This window comes from Zootoca vivipara, chromosome Z1 (assembly GCF_965207765.1).
Source record: "Zootoca vivipara chromosome Z1, rZooViv2.hap1.1, whole genome shotgun sequence".
NCBI lineage: Eukaryota > Metazoa > Chordata > Lepidosauria > Squamata > Lacertidae > Zootoca > Zootoca vivipara.
In genome coordinates, this window is record NC_142583.1 from 52,752,234 (window position 1) to 52,771,803 (window position 19,570).

General features: G+C 43.9%; 1 protein-coding gene across 7 annotated transcripts in view; it reads left to right on the forward strand.

Moving 5' to 3' along the window:
- TBCK (TBC1 domain containing kinase) overlaps positions 1–19,570 on the forward strand; it is a 90,251-nt gene that overhangs the window by 69,163 nt on the left and 1,518 nt on the right. For all 7 annotated transcript variants that reach the window (XM_060278487.2, XM_088660474.1, XM_088660475.1 and 4 more), the window contains 2 exons: positions 2,606–2,781; positions 6,866–7,025. In XM_060278487.2, the coding sequence (XP_060134470.1) occupies positions 2,606–2,781; positions 6,866–7,025 (336 nt within the window). The remainder of the gene's footprint in view (positions 1–2,605; positions 2,782–6,865; positions 7,026–19,570) is intronic.

The window sequence follows — 19,570 nt, forward strand, 5'->3', positions numbered from 1 at the left end:
GCAGCATTTCTCCTCCGAAGTGTGCTGATCACTTCCTAAAGTAAACTCCCAAAGACCATTATCGCAGAGCAGAGCAAATGTCGATGGTATGTTATACAAAAGAATAAAATAAATACTTGGTCAGCAGTGGGACTCTCCCTTGTTTTCCTTTTCTTCGCTCTTTTTGTCTTTCTCTGTCCTAGCACATGCCGTACCTCACTTCAAGAGTGCTTGAAGTGGCTTCATTTCTTCTGAAGTTGGGGGGGGGGAGAGACTGGTGCTTCTGAGGCACCACTGCCGCTTATCAGTTTACTATTGCAAAATTTGACTATATAGAGAGGGAGGGAGAGACAGCAGGTTTTGTTGCTTTTGAGTTGTGAGGTTCTACGTTACAGGGATAACAGTCCCAAAGAGAGCACTGTTCATAGTTCTACCCCTTGTCCACATCTGTATTCTTTACTGCAGTTTTATAGCAGATGAGAGGCCACTTCAGAAAATAGGGTACAGTCATCTGGCCAGAGTTTTATTTCTCATTCATTCCGGGGGCGGGGGGAGGTTAAGCAGACACTTAACTATCACTCATTAAAATGAATGTGACTTCAGAGCACTTAAGGCTGGCTGTATCATACCCATTGCATTTGAGTGCACACCTAAATTGCAACACATAAGTAAGGCGCATGTGTCTTTTAGTGCGCAAGGGAACAGCTGCAAGGTCATGTCTGCAAGTAAGGAACGTGGAAAAATGTGTGTGTGTGTTGCCATGTGTGCACTCACAAATCAAGGAGTTGCTACTTTGTACTAGGCTAGACTGTGTGTCCATATAGCCCAGAACTGTGTACTTGGACTGGTAGCAGTTGTCTAGGACATACACATGCACACACACACAGAGAGAGAGAGAGAGACAGTATATATTGGAATAGAATTTAACCACTGACATAGAGGGAAGGAGTGAGCTTGCACCAAGAAGCTATGCAACGGTAATGGTGAGATATTGCCACCTTGCAGGTTGGGGGACTCAATGTGTGACCAACCCAGTAACACTCTGGGTTGCATCCCACAGTTTGCAATGCCGAACACAGGCATGCTTTATGGACTAGAATGCTGTGGTGTTCAAATGTCCTGAATTCGTTTGCTGACAGTAAGAGCCAAGGTAATGCTTTTGGCAAGCTTAGCCCTTAGCAGAGTTTTATTTCTTCGTAAGTATTTGAGTAATTTTAGGTATAAAAAGATGTGGCTAGTGGATGCAGACTTTTTGGCAGCAAATATAGCGCAGCATAGTGCTGTTTGTAGAGTGTTACTGTTTAATGTCATGGTTCAGTAAAGAAGCTGTATATTTTATCACGAAAATAGTATTCTTCATCTTAAAAAAAGAATGAAAATAGCCCTACAGTGAGTATTAAATTTCATGTCTAGTAGAGAAATAATCCTCTAGGGTTAGTCCACTGGGCAGATATATTAGACATAGATGGTGTCATCATTATAGAGGAAGTAAAGCTCTAAAATAGATGCTGTCTGTCTTCCCTTATTTCCCCCTATGTTATGTTTAATTGTTGTACCCAAAGGATGCAGTATCAATCAAACTGAAGAGGGTAGCCGCATATATAAGTTGCAATTGCCTTGTGGTGCTATTTGCTTTGTTCCTATCTCCTTGGTTGCCACACGTATATGCTATTTTTCTTAGCTTGTGTACAATATGGGTACGTAAGATTGTTATCTGCTGTGAAGCTTTGCAGCTGAGATTTCTTTCCTACAGTGGTAGAAGAGAGGAGGATAACCTTTCTACTGAGTCAAGGAGGAAGCTGTAAATGAGGCTTTCGATGGCAGTTTCCCTGTGTGATTTGCATCAAGTTGCCATATTTCAAGTAGAAGGGATATGTGCTTTGATTACACAAAACATCTCAGGCAACCAGTAGCACCCATTCTGCATAGTCTAGCATCCAGTTGTTCATTGAAAACTGGCAGATGATATGTGGGTGCTGCGTTGAGTAATATCTCAGAGATACCAAAAACGCTTGTCACCGTGATGAATGGAATGTGTGTGTTGGGGGAGAGCTTGTATTATGTGTGGCCCCATGGGAGTTAGAGCATAAAATAGCTTGGAGTTTGTCAGAGAAACAATGTTTACTCTTTTTTTTCAAATAATTTTTATTCCTTTTCCAATATTGCCAAAATACAAAAACAACATTACAAAGACAAAAAAAAACATAAAAAAGAAAAACATCATTTATTACATTTTACTTAACATTGTTGACTTCCTCGATTCCCCTCTCACTGGGTCCATTTTAGAATTCCATTTAAGCAATTTCCATCTTATATCTTAATTCAATCTAATACCTTTTATCATTATCTTTCAATTATTTTATTCTAAAAACATCAACTATATTCCACCAATAATTAATCAATTAATCCATTCAAAAATTTACTTCCCATCCTTCAATCTTCTATTTCTCCCTTTAGCCTAAATTTTATTACCAAAGATTTCCCATAAATTCAAATAATAATTCTAATAAACAATGTTTACTCTTAATGGAAATGGGAGATTGCGCTCAATGCTGGATGAAGGCCTTGTGTTGCTAAAGGGCATTGTTTCATCTTTATTTTCTTGTTTCTTGTCTCCATTTAAAAGTCCAGGGATTCTATCAAGTTGAATGATCTGAAATCAGAAGTGTCACCGAGGATCTCAGCTGAAGATTTGATCGACTTGTGTGAACTGACAGGACCTGGTCATTTCAAGACTCCAACAAAGAAAACAAAATCTAGCAAGCCCAAGCTGCTTATCGTTGACATCCGTAACAGCGAGGAGTATCCTAAATGGAAAAGCCATAGATTAATCGTTACTATATGCATTGCCAGTTTCAACCAAAAGCGCTACATTGCTGCAACAGGGAGTCTGGTGAAATGGGGAGAAGATTTTTGGCCTGGCTTCTTTCTCCCTGGCATCTAATTTTCTATGTTTACAGATTATTTTACTTGGTGGAGCATTTGCTCACATGAGCCACCTGCCTGCAGTCTGAAGTTCTAAAGCCTAGGTGCAGGTTGAGCATCTCAATGAGGACTAGGCTGTAATATACATGCTAGAGAGAAGCATAATGAATTACTTCCGCATCTTATTGAGGATGTAGAAAGTGTACTCAGGAGATGCACTCAACATCTGTCAGGAGGTGTGCACCAGCATTCTGCCCCACTGGAAGTTTCCAGGTTATATTCAAGGACAGTCCCGTTCAGAGAAGGTGCAGTAACCTAGTCTGGAAATTACAGAAGATCAGCATTGCATGGTCTGACTTGTCCAGAAACGGGGGGGGGGGAGCAAGATGGAAAAATGCACTCCTCGCAACAACCCTGACCTGCTTCTCAGGAGCTAGTGCTGCATCAGTGAGGCCTCCATGTGTCTTACTTGATCAGAAAGGGTCCCTCCAAAAAACATTAATCACAGCCAAGCTAATCACCTCTAAACCGCAGGCGCTGTCTACCAACATCACCTCCAGTTTGTCTAGATTCAATTTATTCTGGTCTCCCTTGTGCAGACTCTGAAAACTGGTTCAGGATCTGTAACCCAGAGCTACAGATGATCACTATGAATATTAGTGTTATAAGACATATAGATATTAGATAGCATTGGTGATAGCACTTGAAATCTTGCAGAAGCCAGGGAACTGGCATAGCCTTCCCAGTAGTCACCTGTTGAGTCATATCAGACAGAAATAAGTTACCTTTGATTGTTATCCTGAAAGTTATCCTTTGAGCTCAGCTACATCATAACTTTATATAAGCAAAATGGAACAGTTATAGCTTGAAAATATGCCAAAAACCCAACCTTCGGTGGTCAAAGAAGCATGAAAGTATATTTATTTCTCCTGTATGTTTATCAATTTCATACACCAGTAGAAATTTCCAGTCAATCATAGGCTTCAGTGTCAAAAGCTCTTTCTTGTTTAGTCTTCTGAGGTTTTTCTCCTGAAAGAGTTTAATATTTAAGCCGAATGCATTCATAGCAAAGCTGTTTAATTTTGCCTTCCCTTTTCCCTGGCATGTTGAGTGTGGGAAACCAGTAGAAATCTGAGCAGGTTTGCTAGTAATAACTATTAATTGTAATTTAATGCACCTATTCAATTCAAGGCAAGGGAAATAAACTTTTTAAAACTAGGCCCTCCAGATGGTGTGATTAAATGTTTATTAATAAAGTTTGGGTTTTAGTCCAAGAAATAAACAGGAAGCAACATTTTCCAGAAGAGGCTAAACATTGCATGTTTAGATTTGTTCAGATAGGATGAGCTACAGGTCTAGAGTGGATAACTGCATTGCATGTTTAATTACACATTACTGAAACATAAAGTGCACTCCTACTCGTTTCTGCACTTTCTGCTCCATTGCAAACACAGTTTGTTGTGTCATCGAAATGGAGAAACTTGTTAAACCTAACTATAGTTCACATCCAAGCCATAACTGGAAACCACTATTTGAATGGTATGAGCATAGAGCACTTTCCTGATGGACAGTCAGTGTTGCTGAGTTGTGTTGCCAGCCTGTAGCTGTGCTAGTTGTTACACCCCTCTGCGTACCCATGTAATTCCTGCTAGCTGTTTCCTAGGTCTTTGCCATACCCCTCTAAGCACTTCAGGAAAAGAGAAGGCAGACGGCCACTTAGTGCATTTTCCTTCACATAATTTAATGGAAAACACGCACTCTGCAGGGTCTAGCAACAGGTGTCCTATTTCTTTTAGCGGTGTTTTCCACTTGGAAGCTAAGGGGTTACTGAAATACAATCTGGTGGTTGTTGTAAGTTTGAGAGGCTTTTCTTTTTTCCAGTTTTATAAGGTGAAGCTTCCTGGTAAAAGGGTAATGTTGTCTATGCTATGCTTGGTTGCTTGCTTGTTTTTTGGATTTTTTTAAAAGGTAACATCTAGGTGATATTTTTATTTCAATAGAAAGGCAGCAGTTTTGTCTACAATTCATTTCAGTAAGCATGTTGCAAAAACATGAGTTCTGGTCCATTCATTTCATGGAAGTTTCCAGCAAAATTTCTTCATGGTCCTATAACCTCCTTTGCATAAATTTCTAACTTTTGTAATCATCTCAGCAATGGAGTGGTTATGATAACCAGCTAAGTTGAGAAAGAATCCAAAAGACATTTTGAAGTGTGCATAGTGAAATACTAATGCAACTACTTTAATTTTAAAAAGTAACTGTATTTAACCTTCTTAAGGTTAAAGTCATTTTTCTCCTTGTCGTGTCTTACAATTATCATGTCATATTGAAATATATACATTGACTCCATAGATTTATGGGTCTGTAAGTTTTGGAATGCAAGAAATAGTTATTCCTTCCAGTTAGAAATTAATGAACTATGCTAACTAAGTGGGATGGTTTAGTTTATTGGTGATCTTGAAAACTTCATACTTCCCGCAGTATAAATTTTTCAGTCATGCAGATGGAAGTGTTCAAATGAATTATTTTTAAAGGAATCTGTTAATCTTAGATTAATTCTAAGCCTTTCCAAGGCAATTTATGCTAGATCCAGGAATAAAAAGTAGCATTGTTTGGCACCCGATACTCTTGAAGACATAACAGGAGCGCGAGATGAAAAACCATGACTATTTGACCACCACAAATCATACTTGAAAATGTTTTCTGTAAAATGCGTATTGAATGCATATCACTTGCATGAATGCAGAAGCTAACTTTTTTGCACTTACAATGAATGAAAAGGTAACCAATAACTTTAAAAAGGTCTTAACATGGGGGTAACCAACTGGTGGCCCAAGACCATATTCCAGCTCCTAGACCACTGGTCCTGTTAGCTAGACCACTGGTCCTGTTAGGATGGTGGGAGTTGTAGTCCCAAAACATCTGGAGGGCCGAGTTTGCCTATGCCTGTCCTAGAGGCTTCACATCTGGCCCCATCGTGGTCCCTGATCCTAAGGATCTCTTCATCTTACTATGTCATTGATTGTGGGCAATCTCATATTTTTAGCACCCAAGCTTCAATGTTTGCTACCTCCCTATCAGGTAACAGCTTTTGTTGCAAATGCAACATATCTAGGTGTGTATGGACTTTGTTTCTTATTCAGGCTCTTTCTTCCATAGAAGAGAGCTATGGCAGTGCCAGTGCTTTGCGAGTACAGTACATGGTGCTAAAGTCAATCCCTAGCATGTCCACCTTAGGGCTGGGAAGGATCCCTGTCAGTTAAAAGCCCTGGAGAACTGTTGCAAATTATTATGGACAATAGTAAGCTCGATGGACTAATGGCCTGACTCAATATAAGGCCACTTCCTATTACTTGCTCGGGGCTTTTTAAACTCTCATCCCACGCGAACAGTCAACATTTGCAGACCGCTCTCCTTTTGAACTTCAGCCACTCATTCAGAGGTGCAGCAAAAGGCTCTATCTGTGTGACTGTCTAGGGCAGGCATAGGCAACGTTGGCTCTCCAGATGTTTTGGAACTACAACTCCCATGATCCCTAGCTAACAGGCCCAGTGGTCAGGGATCATGGGAGTTGTAGTTCCAAAACATCTGGAGAGCCAACGTTGCCTATGCCTGGTCTAGGGAGTGGTGGCCCAGGAGAGGGCATTTTCTGTGACAGACCCCAAGTTGTGGAATTCCTTCCCCAAAGAGGTGTGCCTGGCACTTCCATGGTGCAGTGTACAGTTGGGTGTTGAAAACACCTCTTTATCCTGGTCTTTCACAACTGAAACAAGTGTTTTCAGGACCCACCTTATTCCTGTGACTGTGATTGGTTTTTAATATACATTTTTAATTGCCATAACCACCCCAGACACCCTAAGGTGAAGGTCGGGTACGAAATTGAATAAATGATGACAATATTCAGAGCTTGGTTTTCCTCTCTTCCTCCTTGATTTCCTTAATGGGCCCACTTCTTGCACAGCTTTAATCGAGGGCATATATCTGGCAGCATCAACATCCCATTTGGATCGGCATTCACTGCTGAAGGAGACCTCATCCAGTGCCCTGCTACTTCCACTCTCCAGAGCTTTAAAGGGAGAGTTGTCGTGGTTGTAGGACACGTGGCAAAGAATGCAGCACAGGTAAGTTTTTTATGATGGCATCTATATTATCAAGGATGAGAAGGTTTAACAATAACATTTAGTGAGTGGTGCGGTAGTGTGTAATTTTCTGGACAGAATTCTACAGAAATAAAGACTTGGTCTGGACATACAACTTCCCCCCCCCATACTTTATTGAGTCATTGTGAAATTCTACAATTATACAGGTATTCCATCACAGTTACAGAATAAAATCATTATACTTTGCAGATTTAACAAGTTCTTGTCTCTTATTTCCTTCTTCATCTGTTGTTGACCCTAAATCCATTGAGAAATAAAAAGGTCGTTTTGACCTCTTCATACTCTACCAAAAAAACCAACATAAATCTGTACCATATATGATATATGACTAATTGCATTTTAAACATCTTTTTCATTTCCTCGTAAATTTTGTTCCGAAAATCTTTTTATCTTATGGCAGCCCCACCACATATGTATCATGTCTCCTCTTGCGTCCCCACACCTCCAAGATACATCTGCTATACTTTGATACATTTTAGATAATTTGGACATACAACTTTTTAGATTACTGGGATATTAATATGTATCTCATGTATGAAACCAGTTCCATGATAGACATGGAAGAGTGTCGCTGAAATTTATTCCCTTATGTTATTGTGTGTGGTTTTGCTATGGTTGACTTTTGTATTTCTTCTGTGGTTTTGGCTGTTAAATGTTCCACTGATTTCACTGAAGCTTTTATTCATTGTGTTTTATGAGTGTTGTGTTTTATGAGCTGTTGTAAACTGCCCTGAAAAATTTTAATTGGAGGGTGGTATTGCAGTGTTTTGAATATGTTAATACATAATGGATTGGCAGCAGTAACTCACAACAACAGACGGAGTCTTGGGGTGGTGGGTTTAATTTACTAGTTCCCGGGGTGTTTCAACACTGGTGTTACAATTCTGTCAGTTTTTACTTGATTTGTGTGTTAAGGGTAACTGCACACATTCGCTTAAAATCAGAGCAGGTCTGGTTTTATGAATGTCTCAAAGCACTTGTTACAGGTAGGTAGCCGTGTTGGTCTGCTATAGTCGAAACAAAATAAAAAAACTGGAAGGACTTTTTTATTTTGTTTCAAAGCACTTGCTTATTGACAGTCTTCAGATAGCTAGATTATGTCTGTGAGCAGGTTTCCCCCATCTCTTTCTTGTGTGGCACAAACTCTCTAGTTGAAGGACCCTTTTTTACTTGGGCAATGGAATTCACATGGTTTCCAGCATCACTAAAGTAGCTCAGAGAATGTGAAAGTGGCCTCTTCGCCTGGTCAACAAACAAGGAAACCAGCAAAACAACTTGCCCAAGATGAGTGAACAGAAACATCTCTGCTTTCTTTCTTTTTTTTGGGGGGGGGGGAATATTGCAATGGCCGGTATGGTGGTGTTGTTGTTTAGTCATTTAGTCAAGTCTGACTCTTCATGACCCCGTGGACCAGAGCACGCCAGGCACTCCTGTCTTCCACTGCCTCCCACAGTTTGGTCAAACTCATTTTAGACCACATTACTAAATGCATAGTGAGTTAATTGCATCTACTAAGAGCACTAATTCTGAAGAATTGTCATATTTCTATTAATACACTTAAACTTGCAAGCTGACTCTGTGATCTGAAATGACAGGGTTGTCCTTTTGCAGTGCAGAAGTAATCCTCTTAATGTGAAAAAGAAGCTCAGGCTTAACTTTATTAATCTGTTGACAATAATAATTAGCCATTCTTGTCTCTGTTACTCTGGGAACAGCATTTTCTTGGACACAACTTTAGAAGCTCAGGCCAGGAGGGTGATTATGAAGCTAAATGAACTTTTTACCCTACAGTGTTTTTCTAGCTGTCTGTGGTTATGGCACATGAACTTCTGATCATCACAGCCATTTGTTTTTGGCCTGAAAAGTTACCAAAATGTTACTATCTCATTTTCTGGAACAATTTTTAAATACCTCGTTCCAAATACCAAAATATCACAATTCTTGCTAGCACAGAGAAATATTCGCCATTAGGGAGAGATGGGCAACCAACTCCAAACAAAAAGTCAAAGTCGGAGTCATGATTTTGCACGAGGTTTTGTTGGCATATTATAAAGCACAAGGAAACAGACACGTTCTTGGCAAATGTCTCTTTCCCTTATGAAACTGACGTGTTTCCAAATGTGCATAGTGACCCTTCCATGTGGGAACTGTTCCTTTGGCTGACAGCAAAAGAAAGTATCTTGGTTTACATCACAATGATCATTGTAGAGTATTTTCGGTGCTTTCTAATTACGTACTGAATCTACCGTGTTTCTCCTAAAATAAGACATGTCTTATATTCATTTTTCCTCCAAAAAAAACACCACGGCTTATTTTCAGGGGATGTCTTATTTTGCACAGCAAGCAAGCTGCTTTTTGGGGCGCAGCTACGGTGTCTGCTGAAGACAACTCTTGACTCGGCCCAAGGAAAGGCCGGCCCAGCCTCAGCAGCGACCTTCCCTCCAGCTACCATACTGACAGGGTGAGGGTGGAAGCAGCTCGCTCCACCTTTTCCCATGAACCTGCCCTGCTGCCGGTGCCTGGAAGCCCCGAGCTCGTCTGACCCTGCTGCCCTGACCCGGGACGCTTCGCCCTCTGTCGCATTCCGGAGGCCAGAGCTTGGGAACCAGGCAGAGTGAGAGCGGAACGGGCATGCCGAGGGGAAGGCAGGGGCCACAGGCTCCCGCGGCGGCTCTGGTTCCTTTCAGAGAGAGAGAGCCTCTCATCGGGCGCAGAACCTGCCTCGCAGCAGCACGTCCAGAGTGGACCATGTCCACAGAAAGGCATTTGCGAACCAATTTAGGGCACAAGAAGGAGGAAAGTGGTTGTGCCCGATTAAGGTTGGGCTAGACCGAGGGAGCGGCGCAGGGACCGCTTGAGCAGGCAAAGCAGGGCGTGAGAGGGCCGGCCACACCTCGGCGCGTTTTTCTCCTCGACGCCTCAGCGAGAGGTGACCGTGCGTGCGCGCACCAACGCCGCTGACCGGAGCAACCCCACCGCCGCGCGCTCTCCCCATTGCCGCCTGCTTTGTGGGGCTCGCCTCCTCCACTCATCCCGTCGCGCTGCTTCTCCCCTTTCGCTTCGCCTGGCGCTCACGCGGCAGGCAGCGGCGGCGGTGCCTGAGGGAAAAGCGCCGCCGCCGCCTGCCGCATGAGCGCTGGGCGAAGCGAAAGGGGAGAAGCAGCGCGGCAGGGTGAGTGGAGGAGGAGAGCGCCACAAAGCAGGCGGCAATGGGGCGAGCGCACAGTGGTGGGGCTGCTCCGGTCGGTGGCGCTGGTGTGCGCATGCACGGTCACCTCTCGCTGAGGTGTCGAGGAGAAAAACGCGCCGAGGTGTGGCCGGCCCTCTCACGCCCTGCTTCACCTGCTCAAGCAGGCTGATCGGGCACCTCTTCACTACCGCCGCAGCGCTCAGGGCGCTCGTCCCCAGTCGCCCACGCAGATCCCGGGCTTCACCTGCAGCCGCAGCTGCCTCTCACCAGGCTCTTCGCGCTGCGCTGCGCTCCCCGAAGCGGCTCCCACCCCCGGCTTATTTTCGGGGGATGTCTTATATTTATTCTACTAATGAAAAGCCTGACATGGCTTATTTTTGAGGACCGTCTTATTTTAGGAGAAACACGGTATGCACCCATCATTGCACAGTGGATGCATGAAATAGTTTTCCAAGACGTTTGGTGGGATCCCCTCCCCATGAAAGGCGTCTCTGGGAGGCTCAGCCAAGAGTGGAGCAACAACAGGGACTGTTTAAGCTTTTCCCAATGGACCATGGTTTCATGCTTTTCTCCACATCATTTCTCATGCCTGGAACCTGAGGGTGCACAGCAGTGCAGCTGGAAAGGGTTAAGCTCCCTCTCCTTCCTGCACTCCCAACTGCAGCCAGCCAAAAAACAGTGATCAGGCATCGTATTTTTGCGTTAAATCACGCCAAGTGGGGTGAAATGAGGGAGCAACGATGAGCAAACTTAACTCCACCTCCCATCACTGTTGGCCTCCACAGGTTGGAGGAATAACATCTTCATCTTTGGTGGAGAGCCTGGTCTGCTTTTGTAGGCTACCTAGGTAAAGGGTAAAGGGGCCCCTGACAAATCAGGTCCAGTCGTGTCCGACTCTGGGGTTGCGGCGCTCATCTCACTCTATAGGCCGAGGGAGCTGGCGTTTGTCCGCAGACAGCTTCCGGGTCATGTGGCCAGCATGACAAAGCTGCTTCTGGCGAACCAGAGCAGCGCATGGAAACGCCGTTTACTTTCACGCTGGAGTGCTACCTATTTATCTACTTGCACTTTGATGTGCTTTCGAACTGCTGGGTGGGCAGGAGCTGGGTACTAGGAAGATTTAAAACCCTGTTGCATCATGTGGGGAGCCAACCTGGGTAGAGCAATCCCGTTCCCTCCCCCCCCCACACACACACTATACCTCAAATTCATGCAGGGCAACAGGAGACAGAGCCAGCATTTGCATCCTTGTTTTCCCCCTTCATACATTGATTCAGCACAGAAATAGGGTGCCTGAATAAGACTGTAGCTTTGTGTCATTTTAAAACAGGCATCAGGAAAAGGTTACACATCTGCCATAGTTTGGACCCAGTGGCGTTCAATTTTGCTCCCCTTTGCCCTCAAAACCAAGAACGGTGTTGAAAGATAAGTACATAGAAACCTTGTTGGTTTCCAAAAGGCTTTGAATGTTTTGCTGTTTGATTCGTTTAGCGCATTTGTTGATTCTGCTTCCTTATTAGAAACCCTTGTAGTATTCTTGCAATTGTATCAACGGACGCTTCACCAAGTATATTGTCAAGGTGGTGGGAAGGCGGGACAGGCTGTATAAATAAAGTTAGGATTATTTTGCAGCTTAGGTAAGAAGACCCTGTGAACTGCTTCCTTCCACCCGAGCTGACTGTGTTGATTTTATGCAAACACAACATAAATTGTTACAGCAAGTTACAGTACTAACTAAGCAGTCTTTGGTGGTGGCGAGATCTTTCCACTTTGAAAAGTTGGAAGAACTGTTTAATAAATACTTGTACATTTTTAAGTAAACAGTTTGATCTGCGGTAAGTGTGGTCAAATTTAAAGTAGTTAAGCTAGAAATGTTCTCTTTTGGCGTATGCTGGCCTGTGGTAGCCTTATCTCTTATCATATTTTTCCATCTCTGGATGAATGGGAACTTTAAACTCCTTGTGCTTTAGACTCTTATACCTGTCAGTTTATACTTGAAATTATGGAGTGGAAAGTGTACATTCCTCACCAATTGAGCATGCAAGGAATTCTTCCTTGATCTTGAGTGAAAAGTGCATTTTTACCATACTCTGTTCCTCACTACTTATCTCCCTCATTACCATCATATTTCAGGGTTGGTACAGCTGCAAACCACATCTAAGAAACATGTTTCCAGTACCATTGATCACCAGAGGAACTTTACTGTTTGACTTTGTTAAATAAGTAGTCATCTACAAAACTAATAGGGATCCAAGAGTGTGCACCATGGTGTGTGAAATCAATGCAGAACAGCCAGTAGCTTAATACATTTAGGTGGCCCCATGCGTATCAGATTTTCTACCCACACTGATGACTTCTGAACAGGTTTTCTGGACCTTTCTGGTCCAAAGTGATTTTACTGGACAATTTAGTACAGTGGTACCTCTACTTACGAATGTTTCTACTTACGAACGGAGCTCCGCCCGCCATCTTGGATGCGGTTTAGATAGGATTTTTTCTACTTACGAATTTTTAGATAGGGTTGCTTCGACGTACGAATTTTTTCTCCCAATGCATTACTATGGGATTCGACTTACAATTTTTTTTCGACTTACGAATGTGCGTTCGGAACGCATTAAATTCGTAAGTAGAGGTACCACTCTAATTGGTGTTTAACTGCTGTTGTTTTTAACTTGTGATGTTACTATTGGTTTGTGCATTTGAGCTGTTTGAGTCTGTTGATACTGGATTGTATCCAACATTAGTCATGCTCGAGAGCAGACACATGAACATGACTAAACTAGGTCCATTCATGTGAACAGGTCTACTTAGTAAAATTTAGTAGAATGCCACCCATTGTTTTTAATTCTGCTTTTATAGTGGGCTCTGGTCAAATAATGTTTACTCAAAGTAGACCCACTGAAATCAATGGGTCCCAATCAGTCATGGCCATTAATTTTTGCTGGGTCTACTCTGAGTAAATATTAGTTGACTACAGCTCTATATTTTTAGATTTCTTGGTGGTTTTAGGGTATTATGGTGTTATATACTTTTAAATGTTTGCAGTTAGCTAATTGAATTAAAGGGGCCTACATTTTATAAGTGCCTGGAAATCATGATCTCAGTGAAATATTGTCAATTCTTAAAATGGGGTTGCGTGCTAATAGGGCATTGAAGGATTGCTTTACCTCATTCTGGATTTCTTGTATAAGAACATATTGGACCGTAGTTACTTAAACATTACCATTGAATTAAGTCATTTAACAATATGCTCCCAAGAAACCCCAAGATCCAATGCATGATGTAGAAAAGTACCATCGTTTTTCTTCCACTGCATTTTTTAGCCTAACCCCCCTTCCCAAATCTTACATTTTTTCCCTTACCATACACTTGTCTATAAGAGAAATGAAGTGCCAGGATTTGGCCTCAGTCCACTTACTGCTCAACAGTTTTCCCCTCCCTTAATGGAATCTCCATTGTATACACTTCAAGTGCATGGTGTGTCTATTGTGCCAACATACATGAAAGATGTTAAGTTTTACTGCTCTCAGCAGTCTGGACATAAACATAATTTGACCCTACCTTCTATTGAGAAACGTGATAGTTAGTAAGAACTATAAACACAAGATTTTAGCGTCTGATACATGAGTATAACAAGAAGTCGGAGCTATACGTTCTAAAGCAGATAAATGTATTCGGGAGAAAAAGTTTTAAAATGAATAACGATCAGTGGTTAGCCTTAAAGGGGCTTTGATGGTATCCAGGCTGCCCTGGACATTCCTCCCCAAGCAATGAGAGGAAGAGGTGGGAAAAGCAGTCAAGGAAGCCCCTGTCTTCCTGGCAACAGCAAGTGGGCAGGACAGTTGGGGGGGGGGGTCCAGCCAGCCATTATTAGCACAAGGACCAAGGAACTGGATGGAGATCAAGAAGGCTTGAATAGCTACAGTACTATGTTGGCAAGGTGACGTTGCCGCACCTGACACCATTTGAGACCCTGGATGTCTCCCAACTTGCCTCTGGAATTTTGCAGCACTTTAAGAAAGAGAGGGAAGGGGCTAGGGAAGAGACCAACCTGCTGGCTCTTGTCTTTAAAGGTAAAGGGATCCCTGACCATTAGGTCCATTCGCGGACGACTCTGAGGACAACTCTAGCAGTTTTACTTTGCAGAAAGTACAGGTGGAGAAGGTGCCATGTCTTTCTAGCAACTGGCATGTGTAGCATCGCCTCTGACAAATGCAGATTTTTATTGGTGTAAGTGAGATCTGATTATGAAACATGGCCTCAGCCATTTATTTGGTGCTATTGGATAGTAACCTAGATGGAGCCTAGACCAGTGTTTCCCAACAAGTGGTCCGCGGACCCCCAGGGGTCCGTGAGCTATGCCAGAGGGGTCCGCAACTTGGCGGAGCCAGAATGGAGGGGCGCTGGCCAGCCTGCCCGCCACCCGCCGCCCAGTGCTCCCCGCGGCTTTTTACAAGAGGATAGCAGGTTTTTGCCCTGCTTCAGGGCGGCAGCGCCCGTTGGCGAGCTTGGCTTTCGCTCGCTTTTTCCTCCCCTCACGAGGCGGAGCAAAGAGAAGCTGAATGAGGCGGAGGCGGAAAGGCTCTTCCCTCCGCCTCATTCAGCTTCTCTTTGCTCCGCCCATGGGCATACCCAGCGCGGGGAAGGGGTGGGCAGTTGCCCCTCCCTAGAAGCAGGGCTGGTGGGCAGAGCCGGAGGCGGAGCACAGCCCAGCGGAGCGCGAGTTCGCCGTTCCCGCCGCGCCGCGTCCTCCCTCCAGCTCCCCGTCGCGCCCTCCGGCAAGGCCAAGCGCGGCGGGGAACCAGAGAGCGTGGCGTTGCGGGAATGCCGAACTCACGCTCCGCTGGGCTGTGCTCCGCCTCCGCCCACCAGCCCCGCAGGCAGCGCTGCTCTTGGCCGGCTTCTTCCTTGGCGCGGGGCAGGCTGGAGGGCGCGGGGCAGGCTGGCCGGAGGGGCAACAACAGCAGCCCAGCAAGCCAAAGGGAAGCGCTGCTGCTGCTACTGCTATGTGGGGCTCGTTCTTCCCGCCCTTGCCCGGAAAGAAGTCCCCAGTCACAGCTTCCTCTCATTTTCCTACGTGCCCGTGGCATGCTTTTAGATGACACTTTGGCATGCTTTTAGGTAATTTTGTGCAGAAATTTAGTGAGCAAACCTCCCCCCCCCATGTCAATGCAAGGGAGCAAAGCATAATAATAATAATAATAATAATAATAATAATAGTTTGTTTTTGCTCACCACATTAAACAGCAGCAACTGACTATGCAAAAAATGGCACACATGAAAATGACACTTGCTTAGATTCCCTTTTGCTGACATTCTCAATTTTTATGCACTGAAAGTTTGGGATGTGTTTTCTGTGTTTTCTGAAATTCACTCCCACTGCAAGCTTTCCTAGGCTTGTCAGTCAGTAACATCTCTGAACACAGTGATGCAGTATTGTGAGTACCTGTCCATTTCATTTCTCTCCATTTCCTGATTTTTCCAATCTTAAATTTGGTTGTTTCTTCAGCAATTTGCAAATTTTTCCTTAAAAAAAAACCCCTCAAAAAAACTGCAGCCTTTCAATGCACATTTCTTCTAAAGCTTCTTGTGTGACATTACATTTTTGCAAGTAATTTCTGCATTTTGTATGTTATTTTCACCAATATATTCATTATGAAGCACATGTTTCCCTATTACTTGCATTCTCCTTTGTTTTGGAGGATCACTGCAAAATTTGGATACATGTGGCCCCTCCCCTACTGTGCATTGCCCCCCCTGCCCCCCCTAGTTTTGATCCTGGGTACGCCCCTGGCTCCGCCTCGTGAGGGGAGAAAAAGCGCGCGAAAGCCAAGCTCGCCAACGGGCGCTGCCGCCCTGAAGCAGGGCAAAAATCTGCTGTCATGGCTGGAATTAATGGGGGTCCTTGTCACAATAGCGGCTCGATGAGGGGTCCTCGAGAAAATTTTGTTGGGAACCCCTGGCCTAGACATAATCCAATGCGGCTGTTTTTGAATTGGGTGGAAAGCCAGGGCTGCTTTCATCGTTATTTATTGTGATTTGTCGCCTTTTCAAATTGCATCCATGGATATATTTCTCTCTCTGGTGAAAATGATACATGCAAGCACATGGTGTCCTTTATCCCATCAATAAATATCTTCCTGAATTCTGTTTACAAGACCACCTAGTTCCATGTCACATTTTACATTCTGTCCCTTTCCACTCAAGCTCTTTGCCATTTCTTTCCTCTGCAGTATTCCTCATCCTTTGGACCACCCAGCTAGCAAAAGGCACTACATTTCATCTGCAGCACTCTGCTGATCTCTCTTTTCTCTCTTACAGCTGATATTTCAGCAGTTGTCACAGATCCTCTCCAGCCTGGTTGCTAAGGGTCTCCCAGCATGAGGGTAGTAATAGCCCTTTGTCCCGTTGGGAGGTTTAAAAGGTCATTTGTCAAAGTTTCAGTGAAATCCTTGTTTTACTACATCATGATTACTTGGGCATTACGGAAGAATAGCCACCGGGCAAGATTTATCAGCTCTGAGCGAGAAGCAAATCTTCAAGACACACAGTTGCCTTTTGGATAAGCGGGAACCAAAGGCACAGCCGTAAAATACATAACTGGAGTTCTGTTGGCTTTTCACTTGAAATTATGAATAGATCTCAAGGGTTGTAGTTCTGTATTCACTGCCCCTTCATATGCAGCTGCAACTACTTGGGAGCAGGTTCCCTTTGGTGTTCAGAGGCATCTCCCAGGTGTGAATACTGTAGTGTAGGGTGACCTTGGGTTCCTTCCAAGCCATTGACAATGAGATAGAAAAGACTGACTTCATCAGCCCAGTTTTTTGTTTGTATATGGGTTAATGCATAAGGAAAAAAGCTTAATAGCAGGGTAGGGTCAAGCATCATAGGAATCGTAGTGGAGACCTTCCACTGTATATTGATAAGGAAATGTGCACAATTCCCTCTTCATGGAAGGTTAATATGCACCTTCTCCATGAGACCTGGTGAATGTGCACAGTGGCTGGTTTTTCTGCACAGTAACTTACATCCCCCTTAACAGATATGCCACCATCAATTACAGTACAAGAGTTGAAGATGATAGGGTTGTTGCCTCAAGGAGTTTACAGTCTAAAATTCAACCCAGAAAGAATAAGGGGAGATTTTGTGTTTTTTATTTCAATTGCTTTGACTTACTTATAATTGGGCCTTGGGATATTGAAAATATAGAATGGATGGATGGATGATTTGGCATTTCAAGGAAAATGTTAGCTTTGAGACCAAATGAAAGCTGATATCCTCTAGTGTTCTGAAAGGCATGGGAGGCAGAAAAGAATAAGGTGCATAGTCAACTGTCAGATGACTGGGGGTGGTGGAACCTGGAAAGGTTGCATGCAGGAGTGCATCGGGACGTGAAGAAATTGCAAGGGTGCGACTATGGAGGACTTTTCCAGTAAGGGCAATTGGTTTGTGTGGGCTAAATGGATGCAAGACAGAGAAGAGATTTAAGAAGACACTCCATGCGATCACAGGCTACAGAAAGCTGAGGGCTAAAATGCACCAATGGAAAGGCCATAAAGGTTGCTTGTAGCCAAAGCAACACAATTCGGGTCCTTGGCAAAGGAAGCAATTTTCTGGTCTGCCCACATTGTTGCTGTGTCGTCCCCTGGGTGACAGTAAAGCCGATGTTTCGCTGGGTTTTCCCCCTTCTCCTGACCACAGATCTGGCAGCAACCTGAATGGAGACACAGACGCCAAGGTTGTTTGGCCTTGGTCTTTGCTAAAGTGGTTTGTTTAGCAGCAGCTACACTCGGTACTCTACATCTGTGTGATCAGCTGTGTCTCTGTTTGCATAGGTATACAGTGTACTTTGATTGTTCACCAGACTCTGCAGCTGGTTCAAGCCCAGCATGAGAAGCTGTGGCGTACAAAAAGATCTGCAGGCAACGGGAGAGGTTTTGACAGAGGGACTGGAAACCTGTGACGCTGCAGTTGCTTCTGGACAATAGCTCCCATCATTCCTGCCCATTGGCCTATCTGGCTAGGACTCATGGAAGCTGGAGTTCAGGATACAGCAGGTTCACCATTTATTTCTTAGGCCATGTCCTGAAGGTACACAACAGGCAGCAATATGGAGGGTATGTGTGAAGAAAGAAAGTATGCTTAGAATCATAGAACTGTAGAGTTGGCAGGTACCCCAGGGGCCATCTAGTCCAACCCCCTGCAATGCAGGAATCTCGGCTAAAGCATCCATGACAGGTGGCCATCCAACCTCTACTTAAAACAGTTTGATTATGCAGCATAAACACAAGGGCGGTTGTTGTTTCTCTTTAAACCCAATGAACCCCTCTTTTACTCTTTCGCCTAATCTTTGTACTGTATGGCAATTATCATTATTTTCATTATTATTATTTTATCATTTGTATTCCCCAGCCACTCTGGGCAGCTTCCAGCAATATAAAATCACAATAAAACATCAAACACTAAAAACTTCGCCGTACAGAGTTGCCTTCTGGTGTCTTATGAATGCCATGTAGTTGTTTCTCTGTTGTTTCTAAGTTAATCCGTTACTCCACAGTAGCTGGTAGGGTGGAAGGCAGGGAGGCCCAACAGTTGGCAGAACCAGAACTAATCACAGGCATAGCGAACAAATTCTAGTTTCCTCCCCCATCCTCCTGACTGCAACACTGGGACAAAGGAGGAAGGCGGCAGCCACAACCCGGACTGGTTGTAAGAAGGCAGGTGGGGGCTGACGGAAGGCAGACTGAGGTTGCTGGGACATTTGCCCTAATGAACTAGCCTCCACTGCCATTGCCTGATTTGTATTACAGTGCCTTTTTATTGGGCATCTATTGTCATTTGGGGGCAAGAGACTTCTTCATTTTTGAAGTCTTCATTTCATTTCTTCATTTTTAGCCTGGTGTTGCCTCAGATTCCCATCACCTGTTATCCGATCTGTCTTCCTGCCTTCCTTTTGTTTTTATGCCCAGGATGGAACATGTGTCCTTCAGCACATGTTTCACCACTGATCTATTACCCCTTGCCTTAAGAAAGCAACAACTTTTAATCTTTCATCAGCATAGTAGGGTTTGTTTGTTTGTTTGTTTGTTTGTTTGTTTGTTTGTTTGTTTTTATAGAGAACAGGTAAACCATCAAAATACCTTGAAATAATATTGTAAAGCAATACTGTGGTTTGATTAATAGGATGATACAGGTATCCCAGCAAGCCACCTTGATCCTTTGTGCTAATGTGTATGTGCACATTCATAAATGATAGGCATCATCCGGGGCGTAAGATATAGGACATAATACTATACCATTTGAGGACTGGGGAAAG